Here is a 21,098-nt window from a genome sequence, read left to right on the forward strand (position 1 = left end):
CTGTCCTCTGCAACCTCCAGACTGTAAGCCTGTATTTTTCTGCCCCAGGAGCTGTGGATACAGGAATTAGGGGTGTTGGTGGGAGTAATGGTGCTGAGTGCCCTGAGGCAAAAAAGCCCAAAGTTGTAATTCTTAACCATTGCATTTCTGTATTTCAAAAGTAAACCTTCTCTAGTCTGTTCCTGTCTATGGTCACTTTTCATTGCCCTCAGATAGTGTGTTTTGAAATCTAGTTTATCTAGATTTAGAAATTATCTTCAGGAAACCATGCCTGACCAACTCATTCTGCCGTTAATGGAAGCTAGACTAATAAGTATTTGCCTGTGTCTCATACGCAAAGTCCATAAAATTGAACAAGCATTTTAAATTTGAATTACCTTGAGAAAACTGTGTAGGTTGAGAATTCTTTTAGTTGCTTTTAGTTTTTAGGTATAATTAGGGGTAATGATAAATGCAGGACCTAAATATTATGTATATGAAATCTTGGGTATTCCAAATAATGAATGGATGCAAGAATGTTTAAGAGAGTCTAAGTAACCCCCAAACTTAGAACAATAAATTTTGGCCAGTCATTTTATCATTACTTTGCCTTTTGGAGTATTATTAAAAGTTACTACTTTGTTTTGAAAAGATGACCTGTATTGTGGAAATCTTTACTTAAAGCCTGAAGTCAGGTTCATAGGCTCATTATTCTACCAATTTGTTTTCTAAGGTAAATGTTTACTTAGAAGAGCACGTAGAAGGATGTCTGGGTGGCTCAGTCAGTTAAGCATCCGACTTTTGATTTTGGCACAGGTCATGAGATCGAGACCTGCATTGGGCTCTGTGCTTGGCGTGGATCCTGCTTAAGAGTCTCTCTCTTCCTCTGCCCCTCCCCCTGCTCATGCTCATTCGCACTCTCAAAAAAAAAAAAAAAAAAGAGCAGATAGAAATTATTCTTTGTCTTTGCCTAAACTAGTTTAAAGTAGCAATACCATTTCTTTAGTCTTTGAATATATTTGATATGGGGATTCCAAGATCCTGGATGTTGTGCCTTGCACTCATGGGTCTTAATACTATTTTGACAAATTTGTTCTTGTTTCTGTGATATAAAAAAGCATCATGCTTTCTAGAAAATCTCATCTATGTGTCTTCTAGAAGAAGGGGCTTACTTCTAGATAAGGATTTGTGGGACATTGAGGAAGTGAACAAAGAGGAGAGCCCAAAGGTTGAAATAAGTGCTATTTTACAGTGAGAAATTTAGTTTATTCAGCCTTGATTAAGTTCTGTCCAGATATCTAGATATTTATCCATTTAAAAATAAGTAAGGATTTAGTGATAATAACTATTTAAATAGATGGATTCCCTGATAGTCGTCATGTTTAATGAAGGTTGCTCAGCCTTTGGAATTCTAATGTGTTTGAGCCTAATAACTTATACAGTTTAGTCAAAGGATAGTGACACACTCTGTGGTTTGGTTCCTGACTTCAAGTCAGAATAGCTTAATAAGTATGATGTGGTAGGCACAGATTTAATGGGCTTCCAAAGACGTTCACTTCCTAGTCCCTGGAACCTATGAATGTATTACTTTACATGGCAAAGGGACTTTGCAAATGTGATTAAGGTTATGGACCTTGAGATTGGAAGATTATTCAGGATTATCCAGGTGGGTCCATTCTAAATACATGAGTTCTTAAAAGTAGAACAGGAAGGCCTAAGAGTGGTCAGAGTAATGCAGTAATGGCAGAAGAGGCAGCAGAGATTTGAAGTATGCAAGTACTTAACCAGAGTCAATGGCTTTGAAAATAAAGGAAGGGGGCCATGTGGCAAGACATGGAAATGTCTTCTAGAAGCTAGGAACTGTCCTTAGTTGACAGCCAACAAGGAAGTGAGGATGACCTCAGTCCTACAACCAGAAGGAACTAAATTCTGCCAACAACTTGAATGAGCAAAGAAACACATTGTCCCCTAGAGCCTCAAGAAAGGGATGCAGCTATGCCAACACCTTGATTTTATTAGTCCACTGGGACCCACTTTGGATTTCTTTTTTGTTTGTTTGTTTTCTTCTAATATTTATTTTGGGAGAGAGAGAAAGAGAGAGTAAGTGTGCAAGTGGGGGGAGAGGTAGAGAGAGAGGGAGAGAGAATCTCAAGCAATCTTCATGTTAGTCAGCACAGAGCCTAGCGTGGGTCTTGATCCCATGAACCATGAGATCATGACCTGAGCTGAAGTCAAGCATCAGATGCTTGGGGCGCCTGGGTGGCTCAGTTGGTTAAGCGTCCGACTTCATCTCAGGTCATGATTTTGTGGTTTGTGGGTTCGAGCCCCACATTGGGCTCTCCACTGTCATTGCAGAGCCCACTTTGGATCCTCTGTCTCCCTTTCTCTCTGCCCCTTCCACACACACTCTCTCTCTTGAAAATAAACATTAAAAAAAAAAAAAAGTCAGATGCTTAACCAACTGAGCCACCCAGGTGTCCTCCACTTTGGATTTCTAACCTCCAGAACTGTAAGATAATAAATTAGTAGTTTTCAAGCCTCTAAGTTTGTAGTAATTGTTATGCAGCAAATAAGAAATTAATACATATAGCATCTGTACCAAATCAATTATCTGAAAGGAAAGTTACTTGTTCTGTAGGAAAGAGAATGACTGATCTTTAAAAGTCTGCTCTAGGAAGACATTAGAGTCAAAACAAAGTAAAATATGCCCCCACTCACTCACCCACCCACCCGTAATGTTTTAATGAATCGTGTCTTTCCTCATGGAAGAAGAAAGTGCCAGAGTTAAATGATTTTTTTTTATTGGTACGGAACAGACAACTTTCTTATATGCAGGTACACAATGTTAACTGGTGGTTTTAAAGTAGGCAGCTGCAGTGGGATCCTGCTTGTAAAATATGCCACCTACTCTCCTGATATCATGGCTAGTGATACATTTTGTCCCCCTGTTGCTCTTAAAAAACAAGTAATGGCCTCAAGTCCTATTAAAGATTCTTACAGTCAGATAATTTGGGAATTAAAGAAAACTTTTTATTCTAACTAGATTTATATATTTAGCTCTATGCTGGTGCATATGTTTTAAACCCTACTTTGTGCTTATCTTTAAGACTGTTTTAGAGTTATGCAGATTGATAAAGTCCATTCTTGGTCTTTGGGACATACATAGGTTGTTTTTCCCAGATCTGATTACAGATGTGTGGTGGAGTCTGGTTATGAGTCATGGGTAACCAGTCATCTTATTTTCTAACAGATGTAAGAATAATAGGATCTCAACGCATGAGCAGAGTGTTTTCTATAAAGTGTCCTATTACGGTTAGTGGTTCCAAATCATGTTTATTTTAAACTATGTTCTGAGGAGTCCTAGGTATTTGGATGTAGGGATTGTTGAGTTTCTTGACTGATCCCTTAATTTAACTTTATTGAGAGTAATCTGCTTTTATCTTATTTATAAATTTGGGTTTGGTAAAATAATTTGTTTGAAAAAGTTAAATTGCTAAAAGAAGTTTGAAAATTGAAGTCATGCTATTTCTTGGGAGATGTATTAGATCATTGATTGAGTGATCTACAGAATCCAAATCTTTGCTGGGCAGAGACTTGAGGAAGAGTTATATCTTGGGACGGAGTGGAGAGCATAAATGGTTAAAACACATACGTACAGTTTCAAGAGTAATAAAATGGTGTTTTATTGGGATGTGCTGTATGATAACCTGCATCTTCCAGCTTGATCCAGTTACTTTTTGGGGATGGATGGCTATCTACGATGATGATCTCTTCCTTGGAAGATAGAGGAGAGAAGTAACCTCTCTGGGTTTTCTCCAGCTGTGATAATTGCTTGACAGAGGGTTAAGGATCGAGAGAATGTATTTTGCTTGTTTCTTTTGTTGTTAATGTTTGTTTATTTATTTTGAGAGGGAGGGAGGGAGGGAGGGAGGGGGAGAGAGAGAGAGAGAGAGAGAATATCCCAAGTAGGCTCTGTGCTGTCAGCGCAGGGCTCAATCTCACTGATCTGTGAGATCATGACCTGAGCCTAAATCAAGAGTCAGACGCTTAATTGACTGAGTCACCCAGGCGTCCCTTGTTGCTTTCTTTAACAGGTTTGCGGATACTTAAGAATAGTCACCTAATAGAGACTTTCCACCTACAGCTAAATAATGCAGTTGATATTTTAGAGTGAGCTAATTGTTCAGCAAAAATAAAAACTAAAAGGATTAGTTTAGAAGATTTCTACTGAGGGTAAATGACTTATGAATAAATCTTGTTAAATGGGTATACAGAGGCTACGTAATGTAATGTAATAACCAGAATAACAAAATATTCATCAAGTTTTCCTTCATCAAAGTAATACTCACTTTACTAACACTTGAGAGATTTTAAAACCTCATAAAATTATACCATAAAATATCTTAACTGTTCCTGCTATAAAATTAAAAGAACTTAGGCTTTGAAACCATCTAGACATTGGTTTAAATCCCATTTCTATCTGTCATGATAACTGTGTGAATTTCAACAAGTGAACTTCACTGTTAGGTTTCAAAGGACTGTAGGGTAGATTTAATGAGTCAGAGTTTTTAGATTGCCTTTCACCTTGCTTAGCATATAATAGATCCCCAAATATTGCTTTCTTCTTATTTTTCTTTCTTTAGAAATGGAAGTAAAGAGCAAATTTGCATGGTGTTTTAAAGGTCACATTGGGTACACATCTTCATTTGTGGTTGTGTTATGTTGTAACATACAAAAACACTCTTTTTTCTTTTCAAAAATCACATCATACAAGGTACATTTATTGTGCATTTTTTTCTGATAACAAGATATTTAAATATTACTGTAAAAGTTTTCAATTTAGAGATCAGTACTGGAGGAGAATAAAAAACATTTAAGAATGGGTGCCTGGGTAGCTCAGTAGGTTGAGCATCTGACTCTTGCTTTTGGTTCAGGTCATGATCCCAGGGTTGTGGGACTGAGCCCTGACTTGGGCTCCATGCTGAGCACAGAGTCTGCTTAAGATTCTCTCTACCCACCCCCTAACCACTCCCCCCCCACCTCTCTCCTTCCCTCTGCCCCTCTCCTCTGTGCTCGTTCTGTCTCTCTCTCAAATTAAAAAAAATTGAATTGGGCATATTGCATTTTCTGCTGACATTTTTCAAGGCTGTGTGTTTGTATAACTTTGTGGGATATCTCTAATTCTACATTTAACAATACTGAGTGGTTACTACTACTATTTGCATTTTAGTTATTTTCTTTAAACATTTTTTTAAATTTTATTTTAAGTTATTTTAATTCTAGCTAGTTAACATACAGTATTATATTAGTTTCAGGTATATAATACAGTAACTCAACACTTCCATACAATACCCAGTGCTCATCACATGTGCACTCCTTAATCCCCATCTCCTATTTTACCCATCACCCCCATCTCTCCTCTGGGTTTTAGTTATTTTCTTCTAAATACTATGTTGTATTGTAAGTCTCTGTGAAGAGTAACTGGTATCTGATGGAAGATATTCTGTGATCAGGGGATGAAAATGAACAGAATTGTGTTTTAGGAAGTGGAAAATGGAAATTGTGAGAGCTTGAGGTAGAGAGACCAGGTCAAAGGCTGACATGGTTGTCTGAGTATTGAGGGCTTACACTATGATGATTGAAAAGTGTAAGTATGTGTATATTTAGATGCCATCACACACTGTCAAATCTAGAAAGATTTTCACTGAGCTTTGGGTTTAAATTAAAATTTTTTTTGCCTGATAAAACATGATTATAGCCTTTTTTTCCAGCTTTATCTCTTCCTGCTTACATATTCATAGTCTGTGCGCCAGCCAAATTGAATTGTTCCCTGGTCTGGAGACTCTGTTTTCTTGTTTCTCTGTAATTGCTCATGCTTGCATCTCTGCCTGATATACTGTTGTTGCCCAGAGGCTGTCAAAGTTCATTTCAATTGCTGTTTCCTTTCTGTAGTTTTTCCAGGTACAGTAGTCTCCCCCTCCCTTTTCTGTAGGGGGATACATTCCAAGACCCCCAGTGGATGCCCGACACCACAGATAGTACTGAACCCTATATGCACTGTGCCTTTTCCTCTACATACATACCTATGATAAAGTTTAATTTATAAATTAGGCACAGTAAGAGGTTAACAACAATAATTTGAAAAGGGAACAGTTGTAACAACATATGGTAATAAAAATCATGTGAATGTGGTCTCTCTCAAAGTACTTTGTTGTCCTGTACCCAGTCTTCTTCCTGTGATGATGAGAGATGATAAAAATGCCTACGTGGTGAGGTGAACGACATGGGCATTGTAATGTGGTGTTAGGCTACTACTGGCCTTCTGGCAGTAGGGGAAAATGAGGATCATCTGCTTCTGGACTACAGTTGACTGTAGCGACTGAAAACACGGAAAGCAAAACTACAGATAAGGGGGTATTACTCTACACGTGCTCCCTTTCCTTTGCGCCCCATTGCTCTTTGTACTCTTAATTGTACTTAAATTTTGCTTGTGATATTGATGTTGACAAACTTGTCTTATCGCCACCACTTTTGTAAGTTTATACAACCCAAACCTTTTATGAAATGTTCAAATTTGGGCAGATGAGGGTTAAGTGCTATTATAATGGGCCATTTAAAAGTGCTTTAATGATTTTTTTAATGCTTCCAAGATAACAGACTTGCTTATGATAGTAATTAGGATTTTATAGTTCTTGCTGCTTGGCGATTTCGTTCAGGCACTTTGTGAATCTGCTTGCTAGATCCTGTGACATATGTTACCAAGTTTTTAGAAACATTTATGTAAGTGGAGAAGTTAGTTGGATTTCATATGAATGGTATTGATAGAAGAATACGGCATTTAAAAGTAGAAGCTACTCATACCTTATTTTTTGTATTTAATAATAGTGACGAAATATTTATATGATGTCTTTTATCATGTAGGTGAAAACTCAGCTCTTGTGGCTTTTATTGTATCTGTTCTTACTGTACCTTTGAATCATGGGTAGGAAGAAGATGTTTTAATGAGGATGAGATATTTCAGGCAAAGTAGGTTTATCTTCAGTTGATGAAAATTCAGTTCTTTAACTTATCTTTTCAGAATTTGTCAACAGCCACCTCTGTGCAAGAGTGGAGTGTTGTCATGTTGGTCTTTCCCTCAGCCCAGATGGTTATTCATGTTTATGTCTTTGCACTTAACCTTTTTTCTGCCAGTTATTTTTTTTCTAGAGATTTGATGAAAGAATATTTCAAGACAGTTTTCTGAAGGCTAATTAGTCTATCCATTTCTCTTGATTAGAGAATCTCTGAAAGTTGGGGATTAGGGGGAGGAGAGGAGACCTTTTTTGGTTTTTAAGAACATCTGTCTTATTTTCATTTGGAAGTGCCACCTCTTTCTTCCAGCCAGTCTGCTTGACCCCTTAGATGTGTGCGAAGTGCTTGATATTCACTGCTTGAATTTTCTAGAATCCATCCTTAGATTAAGCCAGAATTAAATTACTGCATTATATTATTGTTTCCTATGTAGTTCTTTTTACAGAATTTCCTTGTAGTTTGATGCCTTTATTGTACTATGAGGAAAATTATAATCAGCCTTATTAGACTTCTTGCGTTTTCCATAAGATCATTGTGGCCATTATTGTGCATTGAAGGACATCAATGACTGTATGAGACTTTGGTTGTCTTTTTTTTTTTTTAATGAGGTTTTTTTTTTTTTTTTTTTTTTTTTTTTTAAGTTTTACTTATTTTTGAGAGAGAGAGGGAGACACTGAGTGAGCACGGGAGGGGCAGAGAAAAATCCCAAAGCAAGCTCTGCACTGTTAGGACAGAGCCCAATGTGGAGCTCGAACTCACGAACAGTGAAATTGTGACTTGAGCCGAAACCAAGAGTTGGAGGTTTAACTGGCTGAGCCCCCAGGCGCCCCACTTCAGTTGTCTTTAAAGTTGTAAAGGGGTGCCTGGCTGGCTCAGTTGGAGGAGCGTGTGACTCTTGATCTCAACGTGGTGGATTCGAGCCCCACGTTGGGTGTAGAGGTTACTAAAAAATAGATAACCTTAAAAAAAAGTTGTAAAAACATTGTTTAAACATTATGTACTTTCTGAGAAGATCCACGAAAGGCAATGCAATTTGGTCTCAATATTAGGAATACTTATCACTTCCACTGAACAAGAGGATTTTTATTTAATTGATGCTAAGAGTCATGTAATCAATCCCTTTTCTCTCTTTATACGATCTTAGAGAAAATATAGGGACAGTTTTTGACTCATCTCTTGCAAGAATGCAGGACTAAATGATAAGCATTTTGCATTGTATGTTTCATACCAGAGCTAATTTAATTTTTTTCCATTCTTTTAATCTATATTGCTCTGATTTTATTATTTTTTCATTTAATTGTGTCTAAAATTGTATGTTTTAAAAAGTTGTCTTACAGTCTTCCTCAAATAAGGCAGGATGTAAGGTAGCATTTACCAATTTTGCTTTCCTACTTTCTTAGTAGATTTTTAGTTTTGGGTTATATACTTTTTTGAGGATCTTAGTGAATTTGTAGCTCTTTGCTCCAATGAAAAAACACACATTCTTGTACCCATGAATATACCTGTGAATTTCATATATTCATTAATTTTCTAAACTGCAGTCATTGTTTATCTGGAATATATTATTTGGCAAATGTTTTTCTGTAAGGTGACTATATCTGATCACCTGTACTGTTGTCTTTATGTATTTAAATTGTATTCATAGCAGTCCGTTTTCATTAACAATAACATGTTATGATTAGTTCTGTGAGTCAGTGAAAATGCTGAAAGGAAGAGTGATAACAGAAGATAATATCAATGTTGTTGGAAAGAATTCTTAGTGAAAAGGTTAATAAGAAATGTTCCTAGGGTTGAGTTTCTTGCAATACCATTTGAAGTATTTATTATCAATGTCACTTTACTGTTATAAAACAGAATAGGAAATTAAAGTTGTCATAAATTATCAAACAGTAGCTGAATGTTCCCTAAATTGTGTTGATGGCACAAAGGAAATTATAATAACAAAGGAAAATGTTTGACTGAAACCATCTAACTTGAGTGACATCTGTTCAAAAGATGCACCAAATATAGTTTTTAGTATTTTCACTGCAATTATTTTAAAAGTAATTTAAATTTTTAATTAATTAATTAACTTATTGCCATTTTTTAAAAAGTAGGCTTCATGCCCAATATGGGGCTTGAACTCATGACCCTTAGGTCAGGGGTTTCATGCTTTATCAACTGAGCCAGCCACGTGCCCCTTAAAAGTAATTCTTAATCCCATATGTATAGTGTTACATTTTAATAGAAGTTTTATTTTGAAATGAGAAAAATATGCAAGTATAGTATTTGCCTTTAGGTCAAAATAAGGTAACATTATAACAGTCAGTAGCTGTGTAGTTTTATACTTAACTGGGTATTTTTTATGAATGAAGTAAAAGTAAGTAGCACTTTATAGTGTCCTGTTTCATATTTGGTACCATTTTATCTTCTGAGTGGATGATTTTTAAAGGAAATGTTTTCCCTAGATAAGTTCTTTTAAGGAAGTAAAACAAGGAAGATAGCCTTGGCTCCAACCCTGTCTTACCTCCTACAAGCAGTGTGGAGGAGAGCAGGCCACCTAACTTCTCTGAGCATGTTTTCTTATCCCTAGCAAAAGTGTCAGCAGGACTTCTCTCATTGTATTGGTGTGAAGATTTATAAGAGGAGAATCTAAAGAATTAACACAACAGCTCATTTATTTAACACATTAAGCATTCAGTAAGTTTGGTTATGATTATGATTATTACTGAAAGGTTTCTCACAGAGAAACTGAACACTGAGGACTGGGATAGTATGTGGACTTCTGGAGGGAGAATAAATTTCAGTCCTATTTCGGTTTTCAGTGCTATAGGTCATCAAGCCTTGTAACAATATACCTAGTATACGCCAAACATTGTGCTAGACACTTTTCTAAGCCATTGATAGTCATATTTCCATAATTAATTTGCTCCTAACATGAAAATAGTATACGGGTTGATTAACAACTAAATACAGTAAAAAGGAAATGCCTGGGGAAGAGGGGACCAGTTAAGTCATCAGGTCATCAATTCTTGAAGGGCCAGCTAACTGAATGAATGTAGGATTGTGGACAGCCGTGCTCATTCACTTAAGCAACAGCATTTACTGAGTGCCAACAGTGCACTTTCTTGACCATGCTGCACAAATAAACCCTCATCTCTCACTCCCTTACCATGCTTGACTTTCCCTTAGCACTTACCATCATCTGTAAGTTCACTGAAAGCCCAGCTCCATCGGTTCTTATCCCTACAGCTAGTACATAGTAAATGCTCAATAAATACTTCTGGAATGATTGAGTGAATGAATGAACGAATCAATCAATCAATAAAATTTTATTTCTTAGGAAGTGAATGTCCTGCTAGATTATAATATATAGAATTCAAATATAATTTTATTATTAAATGAAGTAAGCTTAAAATTTTTTACTTCAGGAAGGCATTATGGTCTGAGTTCTGAGCTGCTTCTATATTTTCATTGATCAGTTACTTGACTATCTGTCACTTTGATACATAGTCCATCTTCAAGTGTTTAAAGTAGTCATTCTTAAGTTTTAGCACACAAATCACCTGAGAGTACCTATTAAAATTTACAGTGAGAACTGCAACCACAGATATTCTGATTCATAAAGTCTAAGGTGGAGCCCAGAAATTGGAATTTCAAACAAACACCGTAAAAGATTCTGGTATAGGTGGGATACATTTTGAAAAATACTCTCCTAAACAAGATACATGGGGTCAGAAATTTAAAAATTGTTAGTTTCAGTTTCACTAATATTTACTGATCAGTTAGTATGTATCAGGCACTTATTGGGGAAGTGTTATTAAAGGTTACAGTAGTTTATAGACCATTATTATATCATGTATCCACATGTATCATGTGGATTAAAGACAGGTTTTTTAAAAATAATTTTTTTAATGTTTATTTTTGAGGGAAAGAGTGCACACGTGTGAGTGGGGAAGGGAGAGAGAGAGAAGGAGAGAGAGGATCCCAAGTAGGCTCTGTGCTGATAGCAGAGAGCCCGATGTGGGGCTCGAACTCACGAACCATGAGATCATGACCTGAGGCAAAGTTGGACATTTAACTGACTGAGCCACCCAGGTGTCCAAAGACAGTTTTATACAGTTAGGTAGCTACAGTTTGCTAGCATTTTGTTGCTTGTAAGAAGTGATAGTTGGAAAAAATGTAATAGCAAAAGAAAGACTCCAGAACTGGGAAAACGGTTAAAGTGTACACTATGTAAATTTGATTTGTTACATTTTAACCTGTTTTAAGATATTAACAATATTGGGGTGAAACATATATCATTGGTTCTTCGTTACCCGATCAATATACAATATGTGCAATATACAGCATATGACAATGGATTGTATGTAATACTATATTAATGGCTCCCGTATATATAAATCTTAGTATTTCTTACTCTTACAGTCTGTGTCTAATGTGGACAAGACTCTTATTTGTTAGCATTAACATTTTAAAAATTTTATGTTAAATTAAAAAATGTTTGTTTTGCATCTATTACTAGTATTGTATGTCCATAGTTGTCTGAGTGGAAAGCAATTATCTGTAATCTTAACAATAAGCTTAACAAGGTTCCCTTGTCCCTTTTACTTTCCACCGTGAAAAATTGCTGGATGTGCTTTGGTAGTCTACCTTGCTTAATGCCTCTCAGAAATATATGACATACTGCTTTCATGTAAGCAGGGTGAGGAAAATGACCTCAATTCCAGCTACACTCTGCTCTCCTCCTTTATCTTACCTGATGCTTCAGGGTTTGATAGTGGTAGGAGTTGATATTGGTGGCAGTGACAGGAATGACAGCACTTTTTACCACCTGCTGGTGCAAGTACAAAGCTGTCATGCTTGAAAGCCATGGATACAGCTTATAGAGGTCTGTTTTAAAAAAAAAGTGTGAATAGAAGGGTAGGGATACTTAGGATTATTGCCACACATTATTTTATCATGAGCAGGGGGAGAAATAATTGTGTTTTAAGTTTGCTCAGCTCTTTTTCTCCTGCAAAAAGTGAATATTCTTTAATAAGAAGTGATAGCTTTTACATTAAGATGAACCCAGTTTTCCATTTATTTCTCCATCTTAGTACCACTCTTTTCCAAACACTTGTGAGTTGTAATGTCCTGATATTCTACTTTTTCTCATGCAATATGTTGTTATGTTACTAATCTGTCTAGTCTGTTAACTAGGGTTTCTTTTTTTAAAAAAATTCCTTTCATTGTTCTGAATGCTTTTTACAAAAGGTCAGTCTTCAAATTAGTTTTCTTCTGTGAACTCTAACCCACAATTGTGTATTCACATTTCACTTCTCGAAGAGCTGAGCATCTCCGAGTATTTTAGATCTTTTTCCTGCCTTGTCTAGGTTTAATTATCTCCCCCCCACCTTTTATAATATGGCCTGAGCTCCATTTTCCCCTAACATTTATTATTAGTCATCTCACGCTCAGCTTTCTTGAGTTCACTGCTGTCCCATAGGAGGCTTATGGGAGTACGTACAAGGACACTTTCCTGAGATGTAAAGAAAATAAGTTCCAGAAGTTTTCTTTAGTTTTTTTTTTTTAATTTCTCCTCTTACTTAGTGAAAAGGGAGAAAAAATACATTATTTTATGTTTTTTTCTTGCTTCTTCTCTCCATTTAGAAAACGTGTCTCAAAATTTGACAGGTTACCTTTCCTTCCTTTTTCAAGATAATCTTGAAAAATGTAGCTTGAAATTATTATAGAAAAGGGTTTATGTATTTGATATTTATCATTGTCACATTTTAGAAATACTGCTAAATGTTTTTTTAATTAAAAAAATTATTTTTGTGCAGCCATTAACAAAGAATGAAGGAGACATGTATATAATGACTTCGATAGATATTCATAATTAGGAATAAAAGAGCAAAGGATGATTTTTGTATTTTCTACTTTATGTACCTTGGCATTGTCCCATTGTTTATAACTTTTTATAATTAAAAAGTTACTGAAGAAGAAAATATGCATTCATTGGAAAAATGAATAAACCAATATGCAAAATATAAAGTGGATATTTTAAAACATTAGTTAGAAATTTTTATTTTGAATAGTTATAACCAGAACTTTTTAAAAAAGCCTTTATTTATTTATTTATTTATTTATTTATTTATTTATTTGAGAGAGCACATGTGCACATGTGGGCGGGGGAGGGGCAGAGGGGGAGAGAGACTCTCAAGCAGTCTCCACGCCTAGCACAGAGCCCAGTGCAGGGCTTGATCCCACAAACGTGAGATCATGACGTGAGCCAAAATCAAGAGTCGGGTGCTTAACCTATTGAGCCACCCAGGAGCCCCATAACTAGAACATTCTTGAATGTTACTTATTTTACTTAATTGAATTTTTTTGTCCTGCCAGAAATGTTTTTGTTTTTTTTCCTCATTATCCATGTACTTTATGCATAACATAATTTAAAAGTTCTTAGATCATTGAGGAGAGTCTAGTTTCTTATGGTCCTTTTTTGGCCTTCATTTTTAATTCTTTAGTTTCTTACGCCAGTTGTTTTATTAACCAGTGACATACCATACCCTATTGATTCTGTGAAATGTGAAATTGCCTGTCACATCTGCGTGCTCCTTTCTTTCCACAGCCACTGCCAGCACTTTTTGCCAGGCCTTTTGTTACCTGCCCCTGCGATGGCTGTGGCTTCCCATCTTCTGTGTCTTTTCCAGCCAACAGTTTGTTTTCTTTGCTTCCTATTTTGTGTCTTACCAATCACCCATATCTACATATTGCTGATTGATTGATTTGTAGCCCATTTATCATTGTATTATTCCCCTGCTCAGATATCTCTGCTGGCATTTAAAGCCCTCTTTCTGGCTTTTGGCTCCAGTTTAACTTATCAGATTAACTTCTCACTACTGTATGACTTTTCTTGTAAAGAGAACAATTTAGTCTTTCCAGATATGCTTCAATAGCTTTCCTCAACAGTGCTTTTATTTGTATTGTTCTTAAATCCCACACATTTCCTTTCTTGTTAAGTCTGTTAAGAACTTTACTTTTTTCTAAATAACATTTACTGCATTCTGCCTTTTTGTAGGTATTGCCAGACTTTTAACTACCTTGATTCTATATTAAACTTCCAGGGTAATAGCTTTATTTTATATGAGTATGTGTATCTGTCCTAATGCCCTCTACATTGTAAGGATCCAAGTTTAATTGAATTACAAAATTACAAAGCTTACTTAACTGTATCATCAAAATGTAATGAAACTCAACATTTTATTGACTTTGGAAAATAGTTTTCAAATTACTGTGTTGAATAAAGCCTGAAAAACACCTTTTTTTCTTATCTTTTAGGTTTTCACTTTTCAGTCTCACCTTAGGTAAATGAGGAGTTTGGTTTTTAATGCCCAGGGAACTTAGATTTTGCTATCATTTCACGGTGGGGGTGGGGTGGGGAGGGCTTCAAAAATAGACCACGTACCTAAAATTTGACTTACCATGGTGAAAAGTACAGAAATACTATGAATGGCATTTTTTAAAAAACATAATAGTAAATTCTTAAATTTTCACAATAGGTTTGAACATCTTTTGGGACTAATGCTAGAATAATAACCTCCTGAAACTAGCAAGCAAAAGAGTTCCATATCTTACTGAGCTCATAGTTGGTTAGTTTTTAAAAGAATAGTTTTTATTTAGATAGTTTTGAAGAATTAACCCAGTTAACTATATATAAATTGATGCCAGTGTCTGTGATTTTTGGCATATGGGTTGAAAAATATTTTATGAAGGGTCCCATGTTGAGTCCACTGTTACCTCTATTGCTTTGGCATTTACAATTTTCATTCTAACATGAAAAATTGGCATTAATGCTTTTTTCCATAAAATTATTAGAAATAGAGTGAAAAACATACACATTTTGATGAGGTCCATCATGAGAAAAATAAAAGTATTTTACCTTTTCATAGAACAAACACCTGATGAAAAAAATTGTCTAAGCTTCTCATTTTCTCATTTAAGCTAAGGTCAGTAGTTGTAAGCGTATTTGCGACTTGTTTTCAAAAGCTGAACCTTTAACATAAATATTATTTTGGTTTACATACTACATACTATTTAACATTAGAAAGCTTTTAGAAGTTGTTTGGTAAGTCTGAATTTTCTTTGTTGTAAATCAATGGATGTACTTTCGTATACCTGGAAGTTCATTACAGGAGGACAAAAAATGCTTGTTAATTGTCTGCTCTAGTGTCAAGTGTAGAAATAATAACAGTTTAGAAGGCAACATTATAATATTTGCCATTTATTACTTATTTTGTTAGGTTTCTTATTACAGACAACAAGAGGGCATGAAAGCAGTTTAGACAAATATATTTAAAAATATCTTTTAACCGCGTTCTTTGGCATGCTTATAGACTTGAAGATTAAAAATATTTAAAACACAAAGGGTTTCTCTTAATATGAAAACTCTAAAAATAGTCTAATTTTTATTAAGATTATAAAATTGAAAACAATTATAATTTATGCTTGGAAGTTTAAGTATAAAATTAGTTTAAAAATTTTTAATGGCTATATTAGGAGATATTCTGTGTCAAATACGTTTACTGAATGAAAAATTTTTTAATATCTTAACAATGAAGAATTTCTCTAGGGTCCCCAAAATGTCTTACTTTCTTATGGTACATTTTGTTAAATTGAAGCATTTCTTTAATTTCATAAAAGTAGAAAACAAGGCAGAAGGACACTGTACCTTTGCCATGATTTGACATGTTAACATTATTATCAGAAAGAAATCTCTTATTAAATTTCCCATGTAACCTCATTGAATTCAAGCTATTGCATGGTGCTCACTTCCCAAGGGTTAAAGTTTTCCATAAACTTCATTGGATCAATCTCAATCTCATTTAATTTAATAAAAGTTATATATTATTGAATTGTTTGATGTAAAATTTTATTTAAAAATGAGGTGCTGCTTGATTTAATGGATACAGTGTTAAAAAAAAATAGAATAAAAAACTGTCCAGTTAATTACTTATAAGGTAGCAACTACTATATTAGCCTATTTTTAAATAATTTATTGCTATTTTCCTGATACAGTCGGTGATGATTAGCACTCATTGACAGATTATTGGATTATAACAGTTGGAAGATATTTATTTGATATGAGATTCCCAAACCTGTTTTAGTAATTTTATATTTTCCAGCATGAATTGAAGAGGGCAGAATAAAGATTAAAGTTAAATTAAGTGGTGTAGAGTAAAAAATTGACGAGGTTTATTGTCGCTTTAATGATTTTAAGGGTGGAAATAGAACTATTGTATTTTGAAACATTAGGAAGCTACTATATATAGTATAGGAACTAGTATAGGAACGTTGTGTAAATCATATTACTCTAAAGTTGCCATGTATCTACAGTTAAAAATAGTTGGCTTTGTGAATCTTCTCTACAATGATACAAAGTTTTTTTTCCCCCTTTTATTCAGATTTTAATAGTTCTGTTTACAGTTATATGAATCCAGACCATTTGGCTTAGACTCCAGCAAAGTGAGGAAGGAAGAAAGAGGCTGGTGCTTTAGTTTTCTTCCTTCCCTTTATTGTCCCTTTATTTGTATATTATAGGCATCGTGCCCTTGATCTTAGAAAATAAGTTTCTCTATCTCAGAGTGTATGTACAGGGTTGTTTCTTGGTTGTCAGATTTTAAAATCCTGATAAATCCTACAATTTCCTGCATTCAAAAAGCAAGAAAAAGGATGAAGTTTCACATACAGTTCATTATTTTTGATTCATCAAATATTACACCAGGTAGACTATAGCAGAAAACTTAATAGAGTGATACAGAAAATCCTGAATTATTTTGATTGCTTGGAGCCCATAATTTTTGTTCTTATGTTAAAGTGCTATTTCACTCATCATTATATAAATCTATCTATAGTTTGTGGCTTAGAAACAAATACACTTTATAAAAGAAAAGAAAAGCAAAGATACCTGTGTCAGTTACATTTTAAAGTTATACACTGTTTTAAGGCTATGTATTTATTATTTAGAAAATATGACTTACATGAATATCTTCTGATGGACATAATATTGACAAAATATACACATGATATTACTTTAACAAACTGCCATGCAACAAATACATTGTAATGAAGAAATTGAATATATATGACCTAATCTAATATTGACATTTACATTGAAAATTTACAACATAACCAATACTTAAAATGTTTTTTTTCTTATATTTGGCAGTAATTTCATTTTTTTACAATTTAAATTTAAAACTTCTGAATGTGGGCTTAGTGAAACTTAGATGTTTCCCTAGTCTGTGACAACCTGAGGTACTAAACATTTTTCTCTTATTTCACTATCTTCAAAGGTAAGTTTTTTGTTTCTCTTAGGATCTATCCAAGAATTGTGTATTACAGCATTGTTAGGCATAGGATCAGCTTCCACTATGGAAACAACTCTCTTTTTCATTTTACTTTTCAAGACCTTTTGAAATTTTTGTCTAGTGAATGCATATAATAATGGGTGGAATATAGTTGTTCCATAAGCCATGACTAGAAAACATAACCTTAATTTTACTAAAAGGTCACTTGGGCCTAAACATAAAATGGTGGTATTTAAGACAGAAATTGGTGTCCAGCAGAGAAGAAATGTAGAAATAATCAATAAAGACATCCTGAAGACTCTTTTTTGCCTTTCTCGTCGTTCGCGGTGTCGTTTCACAGCTCGCCGGAGGGCAATTATTACAGAGACCGAAGTTCTTACACCAAAGACTATGTTTCTCCCACCACTGCTTTGTGACATGTCTGTAGTCTCATGTTGCGTGGTTAGAGAAATTGTCTTTTTCTTTCTTGCTTTCTTCTTCTGCCCCGTTGAAAACCTTGTGCCTATTCGAATGTTAAGAGCCTGAAGGATTTTGCTGTATGTGATTAACATCACTATGACAGTGAAAAAGAATATTGGGATCTGTACTAGCAGGTGATAATACATTCCCAGTTCAGTGTAGTATTCATTTGTACTGACACACAAAAGTGTCTTGTTTTCCCACGTATTTCCACTTTGAAGACTGAAAAAATTTACCTCAATAAAGGGAATCAGGAAAGAGAAAAATGAAAAAATCCAAATGGATATCATCAGCATTGCAGCTCTGCCCATTGTCAGAATCCGGTTTGCAGGTTTTACAGAGATGTCATACCTGTCCAGAGTGATAGCAAAAACGTTGATTGCTGTTGAGACACTTGCAAAAGATACGCAGGCCTCATGGAAACAGCAGATGAGAGCAGTGTTACTCTCCAGTGAAAGCAGAAGGATGACTATAGTTAGAGGGATACATCCCACACAAATGATGACATCAAGTACATGAAGATTCATTGTAATAATGTTACTGACCGAGTTGATTAAGTTGGATTTCATGCAGTAAAGGACCAACACGGTGAGGTTGCTGCCAAGTCCCAACACAATTTCTAACATAAGAAATCCGGTGAGAGACACTTGAAAGCTTAATGGATAGGAAAGTGGTTGGTACATATTGGTGTTGACGTCATCAGTGTCATCTCGCACTGTAATGTTAGATTCAGACTGCATGTTGATTTCCAGAACGGGAGAAAAACACATTCTTTTGGAGCAGTTGGTGTTTTCCCTAGAAAGTGAAATAGAATAAACTCTTTGATATTTCGCAATTTAAATGACGTATAAAACATGTGTTCCTTGTTAAAAAAAAATCTTTTTATTGTGTACTTGGTTTAACTTTAAACTTTCTAAACTGTTAACGGCAAAGGTAGAGTTAGGAGACATCAAGGTTGCATTGTTTCGATGTAATAGGAAGTTGGCTTCTCCCTTTGAAGATGACTGTGTGGGGAATACTCCTATATTGTTCAGAATTTCTTAATATTCTAAAAAGATAGTCCTCATTTGGGTTTTTCAAGCTTATTGAGATACAGTATATTTTTGTACAATAAAGCTACCCACTATGCAAAACTAATTTTAGCCCGGTGTTTTTAGATTTCATCTTAAAATGTTGTGAGTAGGTGGGTAATAAACGCTATTTTAATATGTTCTGGCATAATTAGTGTAGGTGTAATTATTCTCGTGAGGTTTCAAATGAACAGGACGAGTGTTCATTTAAAATGATTAATGGCACAGAGCACTAGTTGTTTAAAACCATTTTGTCCATGTTCTTGGTTGAAATTCATATTCATGAGTCAACAGTGTGCTTGGGGATATTTGGGGTTATTTCCCACAGAAGCAGGCAAATGATAAATATTACATATTTCATAGTGAAAATGCTCACCAAACTTTATAATGGACAAACTTAATGTTATACAAATTGGATGAAAAAGGACATTATGTTAAAATATAACACCACAAAACTTGGTAAAAGAGCTGTAAATCACTCCAGTGAATGATTTATTTTGTGACCACACCCTCTCATGTTGTGGAAGGAGGAATTGAAATTTAATATCTTAATAAGAAATAACCATTTTTGGAGTGGTTTAAAAGAATATATCTCTTGATTTTATTTGTTCAAACAGGATTTTTAAAGTAAAATATGAAATTTTAGGGAAAAGGGAGTATCTGAAGCCCATTTTCTGAGGAATCTTTTAAAGTCACACATCCCTGTGAAACCTTTTGTATAAATCACCCAGTGTGTATAATCTTGAGGAAAATTAGAAAAACAACTCTTTTGCTAATTCATTTAAATCTGTATTTTAATGTATAGAGGTTTAGAGTAATTTATAAAAATAATATCTGATTTTCTGGGCTAATAGGTCAGGAGTGAGTATATTCAGTTAAAATATAAAATCAACCAACTATATTTCACATTTCAAGTACAGCATTTTGACTACAAAATCATAATTGAACATAAATTATAAAGGCTATATAATAATTTTCCACATTCATGTTAACCTTTCACGTGATGTAACCTCTGACAAGTTTTAGAATACAGTTTTATTTATGCATATTATTTTAGGGGTGATGTTTCAGAATCACGAATGATAACATTATTAATTAGTCTTGAACTTGGTATGAAGTATTACTTAGAGGCATATACTCCAGTAAGTGAAAGTCTTAGCTAGCACTGAAATCCTATAAAAATGGAGACTTCTAAGTGTGCCAAATTTTTGGAACTGACAGATGAAACATCTTTGTCACCTCAGTGACATTTAGAATTAAATAAAGCAGACATGCCAAGTTAGATGGTAATTAGCTATGGTGCATCTCCTCTAGAGCGAGGTTGTTGTCTTTGGTAAACGGTAAACAGCGTGGTGCATGCATCTTCTGACCTACCTGTTTGCTGTGGCCGTATGGGCCCTTTGGCTCACCACGGCAGGTTTTCACAAAGTGATACATGATGTCATTGATAGATTTTGACATGAATTTTTACCTGACAACAGTGAAGTAGCTGTGTTTTATTTCATGTCTTGTAGAAATTCTTTCATTTTCTCTCCAATACTTCAAACTGCATGAATTGTGACATTTAGTTGGCTGATGGATTTCTAAAGACCAGTACAAACATTTGTATTTGTTTTGCCTTAGAAAGTCACGACCAAGAGAAACTTCCTCAAATGGTAGGAATTATATTTCCCTTTGAGGGAATATGTGATAGTGTCTCTTTATTTTCCAGAATATGTGAAAACAAAAAAGGAAACATACGGTTTCTAGCTTCTAAAATGTATTTAGACATCCTTTTGTTATAAATGTGAATCTGTTTCTATAGCAGTCCTCATTATTTTGAAATGATTTCTTGATCACATAACTTGCTTTATATTCTAAATCCAGTCCATGTTCTTTTGATAAAAACCATCTGCTATTTAATTTGATTTGCTTTCATTAGAAGAGGATACATAGTCATAAAACTTAGATGGGGAAATCCTTTAGTAGTAATATCAGCTTCTGTGAATATCTGAATATTTAGTGCAGAAAAGACTTGGATAAAGCTTCATTTAGCTTCCTGCTAATGTGTGGCATTCTCTTTTTGGCAATCCGTGTCTCATTGTTTCTTCAGGAATCAGCTCCACAATCCTGGTATGTTAAAGTATAAACTCCCCCTTTAAAAAAGCTCACCATTTTGTTTTTAGGCTTTTGCAGTCAAATTGTT

At 34.7% G+C, this 21,098-nt stretch overlaps 2 protein-coding genes across 4 annotated transcripts in view; one reads left to right on the forward strand and one right to left on the reverse strand.

The window, feature by feature from the left end:
• The window catches only part of COG5 (component of oligomeric golgi complex 5), a 322,331-nt gene that overhangs the window by 60,057 nt on the left and 241,176 nt on the right, over positions 1-21,098 (forward strand). The gene's annotated exons all lie outside the window — the stretch shown is intronic.
• Positions 17,312-20,358, reverse strand: GPR22 (G protein-coupled receptor 22). The gene is made up of 2 exons (XM_047095458.1): positions 20,288-20,358; positions 17,312-18,638 (listed from the first exon to the last, which is right to left on the reverse strand). Exon 2 carries the CDS (start codon positions 18,611-18,613, stop codon positions 17,312-17,314), a length of 1,302 nt encoding a protein of 433 aa, XP_046951414.1. The 5' UTR covers positions 18,614-18,638; positions 20,288-20,358.

The sequence above is a fragment of the Lynx rufus genome, unplaced genomic scaffold (genome assembly GCF_022079265.1).
Source record: "Lynx rufus isolate CCGP_SWC_20201006 ecotype Redwood Valley unplaced genomic scaffold, mLynRuf1.p SCAF_4, whole genome shotgun sequence".
NCBI classification, from domain to species: domain Eukaryota; kingdom Metazoa; phylum Chordata; class Mammalia; order Carnivora; family Felidae; genus Lynx; species Lynx rufus.